The sequence below is a fragment of the Mugil cephalus genome, chromosome 19, assembly GCF_022458985.1.
Source record: "Mugil cephalus isolate CIBA_MC_2020 chromosome 19, CIBA_Mcephalus_1.1, whole genome shotgun sequence".
NCBI classification, from domain to species: Eukaryota; Metazoa; Chordata; class Actinopteri; order Mugiliformes; family Mugilidae; genus Mugil; species Mugil cephalus.
Window position 1 is genome coordinate 21474781 of NC_061788.1, and position 20315 is coordinate 21495095.

The 20315-nt window shown below is 38.3% G+C and overlaps 2 protein-coding genes across 9 annotated transcripts in view; both read left to right on the top strand.

The window, feature by feature from the left end:
* nrg1 (neuregulin 1) overlaps positions 1-12409 on the top strand; it is a 30361-nt gene extending 17952 nt beyond the window's left edge. For 2 of the 8 annotated variants that reach the window (XM_047570373.1, XM_047570375.1), the window contains exons 5-8: positions 4010-4109; positions 4862-5015; positions 5118-5239; positions 9326-12409. In XM_047570373.1, the coding sequence (XP_047426329.1) occupies positions 4010-4109; positions 4862-5015; positions 5118-5239; positions 9326-9959 (1010 nt within the window). In that variant the 3' untranslated portion in view covers positions 9960-12409. Of the gene's footprint in view, positions 1-1794; positions 1819-4006; positions 4110-4861; positions 5016-5117; positions 5240-6942; positions 7144-9325 lie in introns of all 8 variants that reach the window. The other 6 variants (XM_047570374.1, XM_047570372.1, XM_047570377.1 and 3 more) reach the window with 5 other exon arrangements.
* A 3298-nt stretch (positions 12410-15707) lies between these two features.
* Positions 15708-19979, top strand: LOC124997009 (thyrotropin receptor-like). Its single transcript, XM_047570470.1, has 11 exons — positions 15708-15871; positions 15944-16015; positions 16129-16203; positions 16288-16362; positions 16554-16628; positions 16732-16809; positions 17339-17407; positions 17645-17722; positions 17877-18065; positions 18386-19472; positions 19552-19979. The coding sequence occupies exons 1-11, from the start codon at positions 15708-15710 to the stop codon at positions 19816-19818; spliced, it is 2229 nt and encodes a 742-aa protein (XP_047426426.1). The 3' UTR covers positions 19819-19979.
* Positions 19980-20315: the final 336 nt, after the last annotated feature.

Consider the following 20315-nt stretch of genomic DNA (forward strand, 5'->3'; position numbering starts at 1 on the left):
GCATGCTAAATTTAGAGTGTTTCAGACCGAGTGCATACCTGTCTCCTGAACTTGTGGCATGGCAATCTAACATGCAAGACCAATGATGTAAGTACACATCGTTGCAGCAGTAGTGCCTAAAATTTGAACATATTACATTTAACATCATACCCAGATCAGTCCAGTAAAATGCTTTAATTGAACTAGTGTTGTGTTAAGAATACACGGGGTACATTTACCAGCATCTAAGCTTAAAATTGTGTCTCTGATGTGTGATTGACAGTAGGTGGTGTTATAAAAGCTACTTTGAAGGGCTATTACAATTAATTCCTCTGGCCAAGAACATCAATTATTTATGTGCAACACACATTTCAGCCACAAACTGAGTTGAAAAATTTGTGAAGAAGAAATGGGACATTTTTCACTTTTTGTCAATTAATTTGAAATGGCAGCAGTATGCGCTGCCTATGCAATTTAGAGTAATGACCTTGGGCTCAAGTCTGGTGCCAAGATATGTCAGTATTTAGATGGATTTGTAGCACAGGCCTGGAATGATCTGATTATCTGATATTATAGAAAGAAGGAATTGTACGGGAATTGTAAGGTAATGGAAAATAATGGTAATGGAAAAATCATCTATTTTCACCATGAGATCAAGTGAGGTGGTGCATTCAATGTGTTGTGCTGTTATTTTCAAGATTAGTGAAGAAAATACTGTACTGTGTGATCTGTGTTTCTCCTTAAATGTGTGATGCAATCTGATTTAAAAAATGGATAGAATGGATGGATAGAAATGGATAGAACTCATGTAGTCTGAGCAGCCCGTAAGACATGCAAAAGCTAACAGTAGTCCATTGATGTATGGAAAAGGGCATGTAATTTTTTTTTAAAGCATTACAATTGAAAATTTATGTTTTTGAAATTTACTACCCCAGATAATACCCCCAGAACTGAATCTAGACCCAGGTCATCTCACTGGAAACTCACTGAGTACCTTCAAAGGATCCCAGTACCTGGGGACAGTTGATCAAAAAATTGTCAAAAGCTTATGTGACTCATACTGTTTATGACTGTGAGTTCAAGTGGTGCAGAATGAATTTTTACTGGAAGGAACAGAAACATGAACATGTAAGGTAAAAGTTTGGCAGTTGCCAAGAGATGATGTCATTGTGCTGGATCTCTCCTGGAGATAGACAGGGACAGGAACCCTGGAGTCTAGATGCCGGTGGTGTTAGTGATGGAGATAGAGATGATGAGTGGCTGAAGGAGACCTCTGATGAAGACTTATGGGATGACCATGGGGAGGTGGAATGAACCACCTCAAGTGACAGAATGACAATGACTTTAAAACACAGGGATGAGAGATGATTAACTGGGAGAAGGTGGGCAAATACTTCATAGAATGGAAATAGTGACATTGAGGAAAAGTTGAGGAAATAGAGCAACAGCCCACATTCACCAGAAAGGAAAGGAACAGATCGTGAGGCAACGGACCTTCCTTATGGAACTTTCACCCAAGCTTCATATTACTGTGTGAATTTTCAGCGTGTTTTATGTTTGTATAGTGTCATAACAGTTTGTTCAAGATTTTGCTTACATGCATAGAAAAGCATGTCCCATCCTGGTATCTGGCAACACGACATTGTGTAGATTGTGTAGAATTCCTTTGTGCACATTTATGTATAATGACTTTTGTGTTACCTCCTAAATATGACTACACCTCTTCATTTGAAAACACATGAGAAATATTTCCTCATCTAAAAATCTTATTTTCTTTTCTTTTTTCCTTCTTTTGTCACCTGTCTGCACTGACAGAACATCTTGGGATTGAATTTATGGGTATGAATTATTCCTTCCTCTTAGTTTGCAGATGTAAGATGTAAGACTGTAACCTGATACCCTTTACTACAGCTATTTTCCTCTTGTTAGATGAGGGGACCATACAGCTTTGACCATCAGCACACATTAGATGTCACACTCTCCTCAAATTTTAGAAAACCAAAGTAACAACAGCACATGGACCATGTTTATGACACCTGTGATGCATCTGCTAACTAACAAATGTCACACGTGAAATGACATCATGACAGCCAGAGAGGCTGTGCATTTCCGATGCTGTATGTTCACATCCCTTCAGCTGTCCCTCCCTGCATTTTATGTACAGCATGAAACAAAATAGTGGCATCATTGTTCTCCATCTGCCTGTGTCCAACTGGTCCACCTCCATCAGGCTGTATGTTTCCAAGTGTTCATCATACCCACTATTCCTTACAGCAGCCCCACAAACTACAGTTTCTGTTTCTTCTCATCATAGTGAGGGCAGGACATTGTGTATCTGCTGACATCCTACTGATATATGTAATATGAACATGCTTGGTGAAAGCAGATGAAAATTTGCCTTTTGGTTAAATTTGACACATTTCTTGTGCACTAGTACATTGATAATGATTAACAATATGTTGTTTCTGATTTTATGCGACAGTTAAAATACAATGCCATATGCTCTTAAACAATTCCTTCTCCAGGCCAGTCAAATGCTTAAAATGTTAGACATGAGAACCATCTTAGGCATGATTTCATGCAATCATAAATGTGTAATATTATAGTGTTTGAAATGAGTGACTAAAGGTTTTAGCCATATTCACATTCTTATTCTTAGTGAAGTGAACTGTTTGAATTATAATTTTTCGCCTAAGGCTACATCCCTACTAATACGGATGTGAACTGACTTTTGCTGAGCTCGTGTTTGGTGTCAACAATGCTCCAGCTTTTTAGAGCCCTAAAACTAAGACTATTGAAAATGCTGTTGACTTAAATGCAACAGAGCCACTTTGTGTCCTTCCCTGACTCATCATGCTACATTACCCTTTTCCAGAAGAAACCAAAGATGGTAAATTCAACATGGATAATGCTGCTGACCATGTTGCCTAAGCAAAGACTGTATATAAATATGGACAATGTGTCCCCACTGCCTTGCATTAGCCAAACGATGCTAGTTTCCTAGGGAAAGTGGTGGCAGCGTCTTGGAGTTTGGAGCCACAGTCTGTGCAGTAGACTACAACCTGAGAATGGAGCGCTGCAGAACCATGTTATTAATGACCCGCCCACACTTCTGCCAGATTCCTGCTCATTTTTGTTTATTTAATACTGCACTCTGTTCCACCTCTACCAGTTACAGTTATTTATTTTTTCAACTCTCACAGCTCTACAGGCCACTTCATGAAGTGGTTGACAAGGCAACTGGGAGTTATCATGAGGTCACATCCTGTTTGTATAGTTAACTATAACAAAACTTAGAATGTTTTACACCAATATTTTAGTAGACAGACTCGGTTTGGCCAAGTCCCATCCACTAACATGGAGGAGATGGAGCTAAAGTACAGTCTCCAGGGGGGGCTCTACTTGCTTTGACTTCACTTTTTGGGAGCTGTTAGGTCTTCCATCTTTATTTACAGTCTGTGGCTATTAGTTGTTGAACGATAGCAAGCAATGTGCCAGTCATGTTATTTTGCTTTTTTTTTTTTTTATTACTGCTATTTTACCATGAAAACCTATTAGTGCGGATGTATCCTCACAGCACAGACCATGCTACAATTTCCTCCTTTATAAGATATTAATATTTCTTTTGAGGTAAGATAATAAGGTAAGATGATAGATGAAAATTCAAGATAATTTGGTGTGTTAGAATAATTTCTTTGTTTACTAGCTGACTGTATGCTGGTGTCAGTATTTTTGCAGGTACTCTGTTTTTGACATAAAGACACGACTTAAACAAACACTTCGGATAAGGAGACCTTAAATTTGGATTCTAAAGATTTTAGACCACTCAATTGACATATTAATAGCAGAAATTGAACTGTAATACAAGGATGCATTTGGTATTTTGGTTAACGTAAAAAAAATAAAAGAAACCTACAGAGCCTTTTCTTATTGTTTGAGTGGAACAGTCTTTATGTACAGAAAGTGTATGTGTGTGACTGTGTGTTGTAGACATGACATTTTAAAGAATGGTTGTCCTCTTTTTCAGAAGCTGAGGAGCTGTATCAGAAACGTATTTTAACAATATCAGGAATCTGCATTGCACTCCTAGTCGTGGGAATCATGTGTGTGGTTGCCTACTGCAAAACAAAGTAATTCATGTCACATTTTTACAATTAATTTGTAACATGTAGGTACTTATCACAATTGTTAGCAAATAATGCCTAATAGTGCTCAAATAGCCCATATGTCTTCAACTGTGTTATAAATAAGTGCATGTTAATAACAGAATGAATGAATGAATACTTGCAAGTACACAACCAGGAAGTGAAGAAATCAGTTGTTACAATGAGATTTGAAGTACTCTAGAAAAATATGACTAATATAGTTACATTCAATGGATAATTCTAAATTATCCATCGTCCAGCAAAATGATCCACTAATTGGGTTACTGTAGTTGAGCGTTATCATGTGCAAATTATATAGTCAAGATGAGAGTAACCAAGTCATATGTTGGCAATTGAAAATAACTAGCTTGAATAAATGAACTATGGTTTTCAAAGTTTAACTAAGGATCAAAAACCAGGATTCTGAAGCCAACATTTCCAGTGTTTGATTGAGACATGAAGGCATTGATCTACTTCAGACATGTGTAGCAGAATTAAAAATTTTCAAGGGTATGGCATTTTGTGGTCCTTTTGGACACTATAAAAATATTCCAAACTACGTTTTAGATCTAAGTACACAGAAAACAATAATTATTATTCCTACAAGCAATAACATTACATGAAATTTTGGATAAAAGCGTTCTTTCCGGTACATGTGGAACACCCTTCACTTTATAGTATGTTGTGCAGTTGTGATATGAGCTGCTTCACAGTTTACTTTGTTTTTTCACAAACAGGAGTCAGAGGAAGAAGCTACGTGACCGCCTGAGACAGAGCCTAAGGAATAAGAGAAAAAAGAATACCAATGCGGGTACTGGCTCCAACCCTGTGAACTCTACTAGAGGACGTCCGATTTCTAATTTGCCTCTTCAGGATTTGCAGCTTACCAATGTATGCAGATGCTGGTTGGAGTAAAATGAAAGCAAATGAAATCAAAATGAATCTATACACTCATTGCTGATGTCATTCTGGTTTTTGCTCCTGTGTGTACAGCAATGCAATGGGACGACTATACAGCATGCAGCTGAGAAGGAAACCGAAACAACATTCTCCACGAACAAATATGCCTTATCTGCACATGAAAATACCACACTCACCCAAATCTCAAGTCAAAGGTAAGGACAGAAGTGACATTTATGTATGTTCTTCAGCAGCCTTGTCAGTTAGTCCATGGTCCCAGCCTTTGTGCTTTCCGTGCAACATGCTCTATAAACTCTAAATTCACATAATGTTATTACATCTGACATTGCAATTGTGTGGTTGAATTCTGGCTACCTGCATGCGTTTATAGTCATGTGACTCAAAATTATCACATAATAAGTGCCCATACACTATTCAATTATATCTCTGTGGACTTTTTGTTGCTCTTGGGACACACAAACACCACATCAGTGAACTGGCATTTCCATGGATTTACTAAGAGAATGCCATGGTCATTGCAGTTATCAATGGTTTTGTGACTGCAATCTGCACATCAATGGAAGTGTACTTTGATGATAAAGGATTTTGACAGTGTTTGTATGAGGCTTAAGTTGGATGGACTGGATAAAAATGGTTGTTTGCTTGGTTGTGACTGATGAATTTTTAATATTGGTTATGGAAACCGGAAGTGAAGTTGAGACTGAACTTCTTTGAAGGCCTGGGGAAAATGTGAATGCCTTGATACTGTTGCATTATGGGAAGAGATGATGTATGATCTATAGTTGAGGTTTCTTGTCATAAACGATGGAGGATTTTGTAGACATAGCAACATGTCATCTGCATAGAAAGTAATCTCATGATGTGTGCTTGGTTTTAAGATTCTTTGATGTTGATATTTTGGCGAATTAATGCTACTAAAGGCTCAATGAAGGTGCTAGTCCCTGTGCACAGTGTGTAATTTCATGAAACGTCCCATAAGGGCTGACAGTTGCCAAAGGTGAGATGTACCTTGAACAACTATTTCTCCTAAGCCAGTGAATCCTTTCATCAATTTCTCCGATGCTTTGTATTGTTGATATAATGCACCTTTATATAGTATATATATATATATATATAGTATTTATGTGTGAGAACTTTGTGTTGCCGTAGTGGCAGATTGTATATTTCCATCATTCTGTCTTAGCCTACTTCCATGTGGAAGACATTTGAGTGCAGCTCAACAGTCTTTAAAAAGAGACAGCATACTACATGTACTACATCCTGCATAAAGCATGCCACTAGATCCTGGGACTGTTGGATTCCTTTCATTTAAAAATGAGCTCCTCAACAATCTCACTGTTCTCCAGAGGGCACTTCTGCAAAAGTGACCAGAAAAGTGACACCCTGCAATCCGAAGAAACAGATGAAGATCATAGCATCAAAACAATGAAGACAGCCTTAGCTGCACCTGTCATAAAACATGTCACTACAGTCATCTGCATAAGACTGGCCATTTCTTACAGTCAACCACCAAACCAAACACCATGACAATCTGGTGTTTTATGCACACATTTTATTCAGGTCAAGTTTGATCAAGATAGTCACCTTAACAAAAAATGAGTCCCCATTTGTTTGCTGTGCCACCTGTGCGCCAAATCATCCCATATTCTACGATGCCATCTCATTCAGCAACAAAAATATAGCCAATAACAAAGACAAGCTATCAAAAAAAAAAAAAAAAAACTCCAATATCTTGTATTTTGTCAAAGTAAATACAGATTATCTGACAATACAGTTGCAAATTTGAAAGTTCTATTTTCTGATTACATCATCAACTGTTTTCTCCCTAAATCCAAATCAAATTTGGGGCTTGTCTGAACTGGTCCTCATGTAAACGACACCCTCCCTGTCTCTGCAGCTGGAGTAATGACTGGAGCAACAGTGTTTTGTCTGACACTGAGTCTGTCTCGGTGATGTCATTGGCGGAGAATAGCCAACGGGCAACACAGGGCGTCCGGGGTCGTCTGAATGCCACTGGTGGCACCAGTGACTTAAGCGCTCATTCAAAGAAGTGCCGAGACACACCCAACTCCAACAGGGACTTGCCTTAAAGTACAAGGTAACTGACTGATTAATTCTAAACTTGCGTTACAAAGACAGACCCATAAAGAAATGACTTTCAGAATACACAAATAAAACAGTTAAGACTGAATTAGCAAAACATAGACAATTACTATTTTACATCTAAGCTAAACATTTATGTTATTTTATGCCACAGGTTTGTGGTATGTATTGTTAACGAGAATCCTTTCTCTGTCATAATGTATGAGTAAAAAAATAAAGGATGTAAAACATAGTGTTATTAAACTATGTTTATAGCCAAGTGTAACCACTGGGTAGAACTCTATCTTTATAAAATACTGAATGCCATTATTCAGATACATTTTATCAGCTTTCTATAACTCAACACTCAAGACAAGCGGTGTTTCAGTTAGAGTTAATAGAGGGAAGTGATTCCTTTTTGAAATTTCATTTGATGTAATCATCTATACATTATTATTTATTCACGTCTTAGCAGAAAGTAAATGTGAAGGAGCAGGAAAGGAGAAAATTACAAATAAGACATAACTGATTTGGCCATCTTAAACCTCCAGGTTTCACACCAACACTGTTTTTTTTTTCATTCCATGTGTTTAACTTTTTTCCCAAACATTTTGAATTCATTATTTTTAATATTCCCACTATATAAATTAAACAATCGTATCGTATCATATCGTATCAGACACATTAACTCACTCACTCTTAATCTCTGATTATTTCTCACGAAGAATAGAAGAATATTCTAATGCAGCCATTTTAAGTTACTCAGATACGGTGTGTAGCATGGGATCACATTGATCCTCTAGGCATTAATGTTGCTTGTTCCTCTAACAATACTAACTTAAAAAGTTGGTAAACAAAATGCCTGTGGCATCGTCAACCTAACTGACACAACTGAAACTTATTAACTGTTGTTTCTTTGCCACCTCTGCCATCTCCGTATAATGGTTTTAACATCAAATTAAAAACTTTGAAAAAATATTTCAGTGACACTGTCCTTTTCTATAGTAACCTTTGTCTTACACAGTATGTTAGAGCAGGTTAGTATGGTATTAATTATCAATAAATCATTTACATCCAAAGAAAAGCCATCTAAAGCAAAAACACTAAAAATCTAATAAAAGCCCATGCCACCAACCCCACACTAGAATTTGAAGAACAATAAAAAGAAGTTTCCCAAAATTCCCAAAAGGACAGTGTTTAATAAAATCCACAGTATGATCCTTCTTACTAATGTTGCTATGACTCAGGATTGGTTCATCTATCACGGCAGCCGTCTTGTGTCACTTGTCCTCCTCCTATGTACGGTTGGTTAGTTATCACCAGTTTGTCAGACTGTAGCTGTTAGCTCCACAGGATCTTGGCTCGGCCATTCACCACTACCTTTGGAAGTGTCCTTGGGACACTATGCCAGACACTTGGTCATGGCGTTCAGTGTGTATCTAGCCTGCAGGCATCTTACACCCTACTGTTATGTGCTGAATTGCACATATGAGCTGGGTTCTGTTCATGGTTTCTTCCTGTTAAAAAGTTTTTCCTCGACACCATTGCCTTCGTCCCTTCTCTGGTGTTTTCATTCTGGGTTTCAGGCAAGGTTTTATAAAGTGTCTTAAGACAATTTGTATTGTTATTGACACTATATAAATTGAATTTAATTGAAATAATTACTTTAGGGGCACAGCCTGCCTTTTGGGTCACTCCCGGGGTGGGATCCCCTGGCCTCTGTTGGTTTTGTCTTAGAGTCTGTTCCTGTACCGCCATGATTAGCGCCTCTGTGCTGTGCTGTTCTTCTTCTTCCCCTGTTTTCTGCTACCTGAGGGATTTTACTAAGCATTTCATCAAACAGGTTCATCTCGCTGGAGTACTCTTGGGTCTTTGTTGTTTCATTGCGGATAGTGGCGGTGATGCTTACTATGATTGACATTATACTCAGTACCACGACAAATGACATGAAAGCCACAGATTCCATTTGTGAGCTGGCAATATAAAGTTATGTACATCATAACTACATTAATAACTTTTTCAGCACTGTATTCACAGAGAACTTGCTCCGATTTTTGGGAACATATGTTGATGTGCAATGCTGCTGACACTACTAACACTTTGAACTCGTTTATCTGGAAAAGCTGCGGTAAAAATCTATTCCTCAATGTCTGGTGTTGTCACCAAAATGTTTTTTTGTTGTAATTATGTGTCTGTAGGTTCGTATCTGCCACGACACCTCTGACGCGGATGTCTGCGGAGTCCCAGACCTCTCTCGCGACTCCAGGTTCTCCACCATCAGAGATGTCAGCGCCCCTGTCCAGCCTAGCCATCTCTGTCCCATCAGTGGCTTTAAGTCCTTCTGGTGAGGAGGAGCGCCCCTTGCTACTGTCAAAGAGGTGTCAGCCACAAAAGTCCTCAAGTCGAGATGAACAGAAGAGGAACTCTTCCCACTACAATCACGGCCATGTGGCGCATAGCTTACCACCTAGCCCCCTGTTTACTACGGAGAACGAAAACTACCAGATCAAAGGTGATACCACAGCTGCCAGCCATATGTTTTCAGCATCACCTGAGAAATTCATTAATACAAACAACAATATCAACGACTGTAACACCAAAATCGTTGCTGGCCAAGTGCTGCATTATATAGAATCCTGTGGTGACATCATGCTAGTGAGCGAAGCAGAGGTGCCTCAGGGGGAACATATACCCTTCCTTACTACAGATAGCACTACAGCCCTTTTGCTGAGGGCTATGGACAGCAGCAGGACTAACCCAGCATCACTAAATGATGACATGCAAGTCAAGTCATCAAGCTCCACCATCCAACAAGATCCAGTTACTGTGTAAAGTAAAAAGAAATTGCTGAAACTCCTTTATGTTGAAGAAAAAAATGAAAAAAAAAAAAAAACACTATTAAACCTTTATTTTCTATAAATTATTTGCTGTGTATAGACTTTTAAAAATAAAAAAACTTTTATTTTAGTGAAGTAGTGAATAAAGAGTTTTATATAAAAAAAAAAATGTACAAATGTGGTCATGTCTTGTAGGTAAAGTGCCATACACTAGTATGTAGCAACAGTTCACAGTATATTTCAATGCAGAAAAATATCAATGGTGCCTTTCTGTTTAGTATACTTAAAGGACCAGTGTGTAGGATTTATGGGGGACCTATTAGTAGAAGTGGAAAATCATGATAATGTTTTCAGTTTAGTGTATAATCACCTGTAACTAAAAGTCTTTGTGATTTCTGTGGCTTAGAGCTTCACACTCCTTATATCTGTCCAGCTGTTTTCAGCTTTCCATGTTGCACCGCCATCTTGCTATAGTAGCCCATAACAAACAAAACGAATGCTACCGCAATGCTGAATAAGTTACAATAATATTCACTATATCACATGGAAGCCGTAGTTGCATATGCTAAGTAACTAAATGCAATTTCTGAACAGTTATATGAACAAATCTCATCACTTAATTATGAATAATGGAAATGGAAATAACTACTGGCACCTGATGGCCCCTGAAGGATCTCCTAGGTGCTTGGAATGGATGGAGTGAACATAGGGTACTAAGTTGGTTGCAGTTTGCAACTTCTAAATCCTAGATACTGGTCTTTTAAGGGAACTGTAACAATGCATACTGGGCCATTTATCACCATCTTAATCTTCTGGTTAACAATAACAAAAAATTGCTTGCTGGCTGCCTTTAACGTCCTGTTGTTGGAAGCACCCACTGACATGAAAAATACAAATGGAGTTCACGGAGCATGCGATGCTATACTTAAATGCTGTGATAGAATAATAAGCAGTTTGTGGTTTCCTCCGCAGCCATTTGACTTGACTGGTCACTTATCTGATGTCCTTATCTGATTAAGGGCTGTCTCACTAAGGCTTTTCCAGAAATACAGTACTGACGCCTGGATTGACATTCATGAACATGCTATTAATCAGCTCATTACCTGCATTTGATGAGAAGCTGTTAGAGATCATAATGTTTTTATTCATCGTTGGACTACACTACAAATGAAATGTCAAACACTGTATTCTGCCAGTTGATGAATATAAGAACTGCTGGATAAATGTACAACCACTAAAGTCTGCCTCTTTAGTGTTGCTAATGTTGTCACCTGTGTATTTAACATAAACCTGAAGATTGGTTGGTTTGATTCTGTGTTGGGTTTTGAATTACATATTTCAAGTTTACCAGTTCTATATTAAAAGGGCTGCTGTGGTGAGGCCTTAACATATAGAGAATGGTCAACTGAAACAACAGAGGCCTGATATCCTGACCTCAAGTCCCTAGCATGGGTCAACCATGATGCTGGATCCTGCATTTCCCATAATCCTTGAAAGTATCCTTTTAAAAATAGCATTTTATTTGTATCTATGCTGGCAAGTATCCACATCTTCACTGAGTACAAACAAACTCAGTTGAGATGTGTCCACAAAGAAGCAACTATAAGCTTGGAGACCAGCAGTTCCCAACAATAGCATCTTTAAATCAAAATTATGTACAAATTGTGAATGAAATGCTGAATACACAGCTTTTGTCCTGTGTGAAGACGTCCATGTGCTCCTGACTAATGCATTTTGGGGCTTAAAGAAACCGCTACGTGTATACATGATGATTATCTGTTTTAAAATGAGTCATATATCTGATAGATGTTTATTTTATTTTTTTGCCAAATTCAACTTCCAAATAATGTATGCTTCTGTTTCAGCTACCACAGCTTGTTTCCAAATGTGCAGTCTCAATGTATGTGTGATTTGAAAGATTTCACAGTGTTTGCTAATGTGAGCATAGTTTGTGAAAATCTGCCAAAAAGTGTCACTTCTAGACTATAGAATAAACAGATTTATGAAAAGAAAATCAACATAGCAACTCATGGGCTCTGTAATCAACCATAGTTTCTTAAAATGTATGTATGTAGAATCAGCAGCCTAGCATATGAATACATATTAATGGTGGCTATACTTCTATATTTCACATTTAGGTTAAGATTATTTATTATTTATTTGACTTTTAATTACCGTTGTATAGAGTATAAATTTATTATGAGCTAAATTGATTTCAAAGTTGTAAGATATATATACAGTATGTATAGTCATTTCATCCAATAATTATTGGTACTGAACAGAAATTAACTACTTGCACATTTTGTCACTTGTTTGCTTAGCATAACTCACAATGCATTTCTTTTAGATCTAGGAGTGTCTTCAAATTATGTAAATACACCATGAAAACCTTGAGCTCTGTTGTCCCTCAATGAATATTAAATCAGTTCTGTAGTTTGTGTCTCACTTATCTCACATATTTCTGGTCCCTACTACAGTTAAGTACACACTTAACTACACTTTTGCAGCTGTAATGATACATTAATTTACTTACAAACACCCACACAAGTGTGCACGCACACACACACACATTTGTATGTCATCTTTGTGAGGACATTCATAAACAGAATGCATTCCCTGGCCCCTTACCCTATCTCCACCCATCTCAACTAAGTGACTATGCCTAACCCTAAGGATAACCTAATTGTACCCTCTACCCTAAAATTGCATCTTAACCAAACAGTCCAGTAAAGAAGTGAGGATGGGCCATAATGTCCTTACTTTACACAAATATCCTCACTCCGAAGCTGTAAAACTTGTCCTCAGAAAGATAGCTGTACAAACACACAGTGACAGACACAGAGCACTTCCAATACAAATATTAATGTCAACATTTACAATCATTTATATTGCAGAAGTAGAATATAATCCTGTTTATTTTCTGTTCATTTGTGCGCATAAATAAAGTAATTTATACACACAGCCTATTGAAAACAGAACCTACACCTAAACTACACCTGACCTGGATGAACAATGAGGACTCCCAAGTCCGTACAAATGGATCCAGCTGCTGTCCTTTATTGAGACTTCTATTTTAGCAGTACATACTGTACTGTTACAGTACTCAAGAACTTTCCTAATTACTTCTTGTGACCTGTACATTTACATCGAGGACAAATGTCAATGCAATTAACACGAAGGGATTGCCTGGTCATGCTGGTGTCTTGACGAAAGTCTGTATCTGACCTAGGCAATCCCTTCATGTTAATTGCATTGACATTTGTCCTTGATGTGAATGTACAGGTCACAAGAAGTACTTAGGAAAATTCTTGAGTTTATTTCTCACTTTTGCGAATGACTGGCTAATACATTACAGTGCCTATGCTAAGCTAAAGCTAACAGCTGCAATGCTGGATTAGGACAATGCCTGGACCAATTTAAAAAAGTTTTTTTTTTCTCATTTATCCAACTCTGGGGAATAAGGTGAGTGACTAAATTTAACAGAGGTGACATATCCCTTTTAACAAACAATGCATTATGAAAAACCCTTCTTTAAGGACCTGATGAACTGATGAAAGGCATAGAATTTGTAGGTAAATAAATGCACTGGATTGCACCATGGACAATAGAAGGTATATTGAATTGGTTGGCTCCATCAACATTCAATATACTGAGTAAAGCTATGAATATCATCCATGACTTTCTTGTAATGAAAGATTTAGTCTGTATGGTCTTTGACAGATGTTCAGTAAGAAAAACACAACAACATAGGTGCAGGCCAAAATAATTTTGGTAGTCCTTGAATTTGTTCAGGGCAGCCACAGTCTTCCTACCAACATCATGGAATGATTGGTCATTACGTACTGATTTTGAACTGTACTGTACCCTTCTGTCCATCATGTTGCAGAAGATGAGAATGTTGTATAGTGCAGTGAGAATGGCTTAGCTCTCAACCTGAGGGTAAATCAACCTCAACTTTCAATTGGAAGATGTTGCAAGACTTTTTAGAACCATTTTGGGTACCTTCACTGCTACCAGTTTGAGTCAGCTGTTATCCACAATCCCAACTTTGACTTGGAAAAAGTCATCACTTTATGACCCTACTAAAGAGTGAACCGGTTTAGAATTGGGACGTATAGGTCCTGTATATTTATACAATAATTAAGTAATTCCTGATCAGACACATCTGTTGCAAAAACAAAACAAACCAAAACAAAAACACTGTCTCTGTCCAAATGTATTAAATCCTTTTGGTTCATCTGAGGCACTGCTACATGTCATGACACAAAGCTTCTTACCCAAAGAAAGGTGAGGAAGGAAAAGAAGATCAAGAGTGGAACATGCAGCTCTTAACATTAATAACAGTAGTAGTACAAGAATGCACAACTAGTAAGAGAGAAGAAATTAGAGGATAGATGCTCAGTATGTGAAAGAAATGGACATGTTCTCAGCTGTCTATTGTGGGAAGTCTGCCAGCTACCTAAACCCAGATCAGGGTCCCCTGAGAAAGATAAGATTTAAGGAAACTGTGAAGTTTATCAAAAATGAAAGTGTTAAGGCTAACCATGAAAGTAGAGACTGGTTAGGAGATCTGGTTGCTGGTTCCACAGAAGAGGGGCCTAATAGTTGAAGGCTCTACCATCCATTCCACTTTTTGAAATGCTACAAACCACAAGTAGGGCTGCACTTTGAGATCAAAGCAATCCGTTGGGATGATACGGTACTATGAGGTCTATGTGATAGGATGGTTAGGCCTTAGTTAGGCCTTTAAGGGCGTTGTATGTAAGTAGGAGGATTTTAAATTCTATTCTGGATTTAACAATGAACCAATGAAGCTAAAACTGGAGTGATAGGATCTCTCTTGCTAATTCCTGCTCACACTGTAGGATTTTAAATCAATTGGAGGCCAAGTGAGTCAGGCAAATGAATTTAAATGAGTCTAAATTAATTGAACCATGGTAGCATGTTCAAAACAATCCACTGGGCACCACCAAAAACAAACCATCAAAAACAATGTGAACATTGTTCATCTCATCTCAATATCTACTACTGCTTATCCTCACCAGGGTCGCGGCCATCATCCCAGCTATCCCAGCTGTCATCGGGCGAGAGGTGGGGTACACAACAGACAGGTCACCAGTCCCTGGACAGGTTACCAGTGTATCACAGGGCCAACACAACCATTCGCACTCCCACTCACACACAATTTAGGGTCACCAATTAGCCTAATGAGCATGTCTTTGGACGCAGAGAAAACCCACGCAGCCACAGGGAGAATATGCAAACTCCACCCAGAAAGGCCCGAGCTCTCTTTGTACTTCCATCCATTCACCACAGAGCTGTGCCCTTTCTCCTTCACTTGCATACTGTACACAGATCACAATGTTAAGAAAAATAGCAAATTGAAATCATTTCCAACACCAGTAGTCTCTCATTTCAGTTAGTCAGATCAGTCACAGACCCAAGGTGTAATTTGTGGTCTTCACCCAAGACTGAAAACAAATAATAAGAATGTGTGTCATTTTAAACAAACAAACAAACGAACAAACAAAGCAACGCTCCATTGTCTGCACAATCCAAAAGTTAAAATTGAAAGATTTTTAACTTTTGAATTTCTTGTCTGATATAAATTGCCTCAGTTTAACAGTTTTATTTTGAAGGTCCTGACCAGAAGTGCAGGTTTTGTGGTCTCCACTTCAGCCCAGTCACTTTCTAAACATCCTTCTTTGAGCAGAGCCTTCGCCTCTGATTGACCCCTTCTACAATGAAGCCTGGGTGGAATCTACTCTTTTTGATCTTAGTTACTGTCAGAGTTGTTCTCTCTTTGGAGCATTGTCCATCTCATTGCCAGTGTGATTGGGACATCCTTAGCGTGTCATGTTTTGGAGCTCAGGTCATGCCTGTTTTTCCATCCAGCACGCAGGAGCTGTAAGTAACCAAGTTCTTCTCCAACTAAAGACAATTGTTCTACGACTGAAAAGTTTACTCTCTCTGTTTCAGGTGGCTTGTTGGTACAAAACTTTTTTCTATTCCTCAGAATGTCTTTGCCAACTTGGCCAACATTTCTCGCATGTAAGACTGAATTATTATCCATTTGGCCCTTTAAATCTTAACACTGAAAACTGAATTCATTAAGTTGCAAATGACTACGGTCTTTGTCGTTTGTGTGCTTGTGTGTTTCCCAGATACATCTCTGATGATGACACTTTAAGATGTCTTGAGAGGCATTCTTTCTACAACCTGTCCAGACTCACGCACATGTATGTTGACTGTGATTCAAATAAGCCTCTGTGTCTCTGTGAAGTTTCATATAATGTTGCCTCTGCTGTTTGTGTGTCAAACAGTCAACTAACTGGAATCAAAACGCTGTCATACATTGACCCAGAGGCCTTTAAGGATCTGCCCAATTTAAAATACCTGTAAGTATGATTCTATTTGCCTTTTTACCAAATATCGCAAACCCAGATAATGCACACCATATTTAATCATTATTATTATTCATTATATTGCTGTATTCTTACATGGAGTAAGAAATGTAAGAGACCTATAAATAGTAGCTGTCATCTGTGATGTAAGTTTCTTTTCAAGCATTTGGTTTCTTTCTGTACAGTGGGATCACAAACACAGGGCTCACCTCCTTTCCAGTACTACACTATATTCAGTCCAGCCAAGAGGATTTTATTTTGTACGTAGCGTTTAAGTATAAATAACTGTGTCTTTTGCTTGTTGAAAATGATGAACTGTTGGCTGATGGAAAATACTTTATGTTCCTTCCTCCCTTTTAACAGGGAGATAGTGGAGAATGTCTTCATACAAGTCATCCCCCCTAACTCTTTTAATGGAATATCTGTGAATGCTCTGACTATGTAAGTTGGCAGTAGTAGTAGTAGCAGTAGTAGTAGTAGTTTGTCAGTTATCAAGGATTTAGTTCAAGCAAATGTCATTGTGATTTTTAGTTTAATTGTCACTGACTTGACATAAAACAATAAATAAAGAAATTCAATCAAATGTCCCAGTTGTCAAACACAAATAAATAAGAAAGCAATACAGTTATGGGACTTAACGATCTGCATAAGCAAAATTGAAAAACACCTAATAATGGTATTTTTTTTTAATAGCATATTCTGCAGCAGTTCAGGCAATTGATAATCAATGTCACAACAAAATTGATATCACTGAAATATTAGGTCAGTCATATTATCTCACTAGAATTTAAGAGGATTGTATTTGATTTTATGTATAACTTACTTAAGTAATCACTTAATTTCAAACTGGGGGAAATGATTCTGCTGTTGAGACGCATTTTAAATACTGCATGTATTTCACTGTTGACAGTCAATGTTTCACCTTTTGGAATGAATACTGAATTCATTATTCTTTTCATTTTTTTTTCAGCATGCTGAATAGCAATGGAGTGAAAGACATCCAGCACTATGCTTTCAATGGGAGCAGACTGGAGGAAGTGTAGGACATTTTAAGTGACTATCAAACAACTAGAGTTCAAAGTGATAACACAGGATTTACTTCATCACTATTAACTACAAAGCACTCCTATGTTGCATTTGGTAATTTTTTGTGATCTCGTGAAGTGCTGGAAAATTTATGACATTTTGTGTATGTTACCGTAGCAGGGTTATATAAAACAAAACAGATGCATTTTGCTCATTACCTTTCCTCTCATTTATCCCCCATGTTATTCAGGTACCTTCACAGGAATGTGGATTTGGAGCGAATAGATGAATTTGCATTTTATGGTGTTATTCACGGCCCAACCCACTTGTGAGTGACTGAAATGAACAGAAATTTTCTAGACAAGGAATTAGAGTTGTTCTTGGAAGAATAGAGATTTCCTTCATTAAAGAATGTGTTTGCATGGAATAGAGCACAGGAACAGCCAGCTTTGTGCCTACTGAATTCACTTTTGTCTTTGCAGAGACCTCTCAGAAACCAAAGTACGTTCTCTGCCTTCAATAGGTATGGAGACCATTGAAAATCTGCAAGCTAAAAACACATGGGACCTCAAAGTATTGCCTCCCATTCGAGCCTTTCCCCACTTACAGAGAGCTGAATTGACCTTTCCAAGCCATTGCTGTGGTCTAAACATGCTGAAAAGATGGAGAGGGTAAGTAAGAGAATTCTAAGAGTTGGGAAACATTTTCCCACTGTGCTCTTTTTAGTTCATGAATTTGTCCTCTACATACCACACTCACAGTATCTTGGGATAGTCACAAAAGGTACATAGAATCAATTTAATGAAACAAATGAAAAAACTGTACAATATAGATTACTATAGTTTTGTACTTTGCTTTTTAGACTTGTGGTAGAAATTACACAGCATATGCAACTCTTTGTTGTGGTGTCATTTTACTATTTCAGTGTTTGCATGCATCTTACTAGTGTCTGCAGCTCATTCTCTGATAAATCTCATCATCTATCTTTAAGGCACTCAGAGGCAGTAATCTGCAACCTGACCTGGGCTGCTTCAGGAAAGCTGCAGGAATCCTCTGAAGCTCTCTCTCAGAAGTATCTGCAACACAAAATCTCACAATATCTCAAAGAAAGCTTTGGTACCCTAGCTGCTGGCAGTGGGACTCACAAACCCAACAACAATAGCATCCTATGCCCAACAAAACCATTTCAGAGTGATGGATTGTTTTACGTGGATTTATCCACAGAGCCTGTCAGTGAAGGTTTTGACTTTGCACTGTGTAATGAACGTCTCGCAGATGATGAACTCTTGTGCACACCTCTGCCTGATGCACTGAACCCGTGTGAGGATGTAATGAGTCATGGCTTTCTGAGGGTTTTGGTCTGGGTCGTCAGTTTGTTAGCCATTTCAGCCAATCTTCTTGTGCTGTTTATCCTGCTGACCAGTCAACAGAAGTTGTCCGTTACCCGTTTCCTTATGGGTCAGCTGGCATTTGCAGACTGCTGTATGGGGATGTACTTAATGCTTATTGCATCTGTTGACTTCTACACACGCTCCCATTATTACCATTATGCTATTGCCTGGCAGACAGGAAGTGGCTGTAATCTAGCGGGGACATTATCCGTGTTTGCTAGCGAGCTGTCAGTTTACACGCTGACCTTAATCAGCCTCCAGCGCTGGCATGCCATCTTCTATGCAATGAGGCCGGACAGAAAGATGAGGTTACGCCATGCAGCTGTGCTGATGCTTGTCGGCTGGTTGTTGTGTGTGATGTTAGCACTGCTGCCAGTGGTTGGTGTGAGCAGTTACCAGAAAGTGAGCATCTGCTTACCTATGGACACTGAGACAACAGCTGCTCGGGCCTATATTGTTACTGTCCTGATGGTTAATGTTGTTGCTTTTATAGTGGTGTGCCTTTGTTACATCCACATCTACTGTATAGTGCACAACCCACAGCATGACTCCAGTAGATGTGACACCAACATGGCCAAACGTATGGCTGTTCTCGTTTTTACCAACTTCCTGTGTCTGGCTCCCATTTCTTTCTACGGCTTGTCTGCAGCTCTGCACCAACCCCTTATGACTATCACTGACTCCAAGGTGTGACTTTCTCTTTAACTTTAAAGGATTTTATTTTCTTTCGGTTAAACAAAGGTTCATTTATGCTTTTTCTCCATAGGTGCTGTTGGTGTTTTTTTATCCTCTCAACGCTTGCGCACACCCATTCTTTTATGCTATTCTCACAAAGGCATTCCACAGAGACATCCTGATGTTGCTGAGCCGGATGGGGCTGTGCCAGCGACAAGCACACCTCTATAAAAGTCAGCTCGTCAGTATTACTCCTGGCATATACAGACAAACAATGTCTGCAGGGAAGACCAGCCACGACATCCCAAAACGTACAGGAATCACCAGGCTACATAGCTGGCTTTTTAAATGCGACTGAGTCATTTTCTGAAACATATGTCGATCACGTGGTTCAAATTGTACAATGTTTACATACAGTGTAAGTTACCTGGTACTGCCGATTCATTAAAAAGTTCTGTTAGCAGTTTTAAGACCATCATTGCTAGTCTTATATTTGCCTACTTGTGGGACCACAGCAGGTTGTCTGGCAATGCCAATTACATTTCAAATGCTCCAATTTGCTGATGTTGATATAACATGTTAAGCTAAGCTAAACTATATAAAGCTTAAATGCAGGCTGTCAATAAGAGCTTCTATTACTATGGAAAGTTAAGGTGAAAAATGTTGATTTTTTTTATTTCAATATTATATCTATAAATTGTGAATAAAGTATAAAAAGTTTCTCATGTTCTCATAGGATTGACTGAAATAGAATACGTGTGTGCATTTACAAGTCCTCCATTTGCATACTCTACAGTTGCTAATTGTCTCTGCAAAAATGTTTTTATACTGTTTAATGTGTCTTTCAGACTGCCT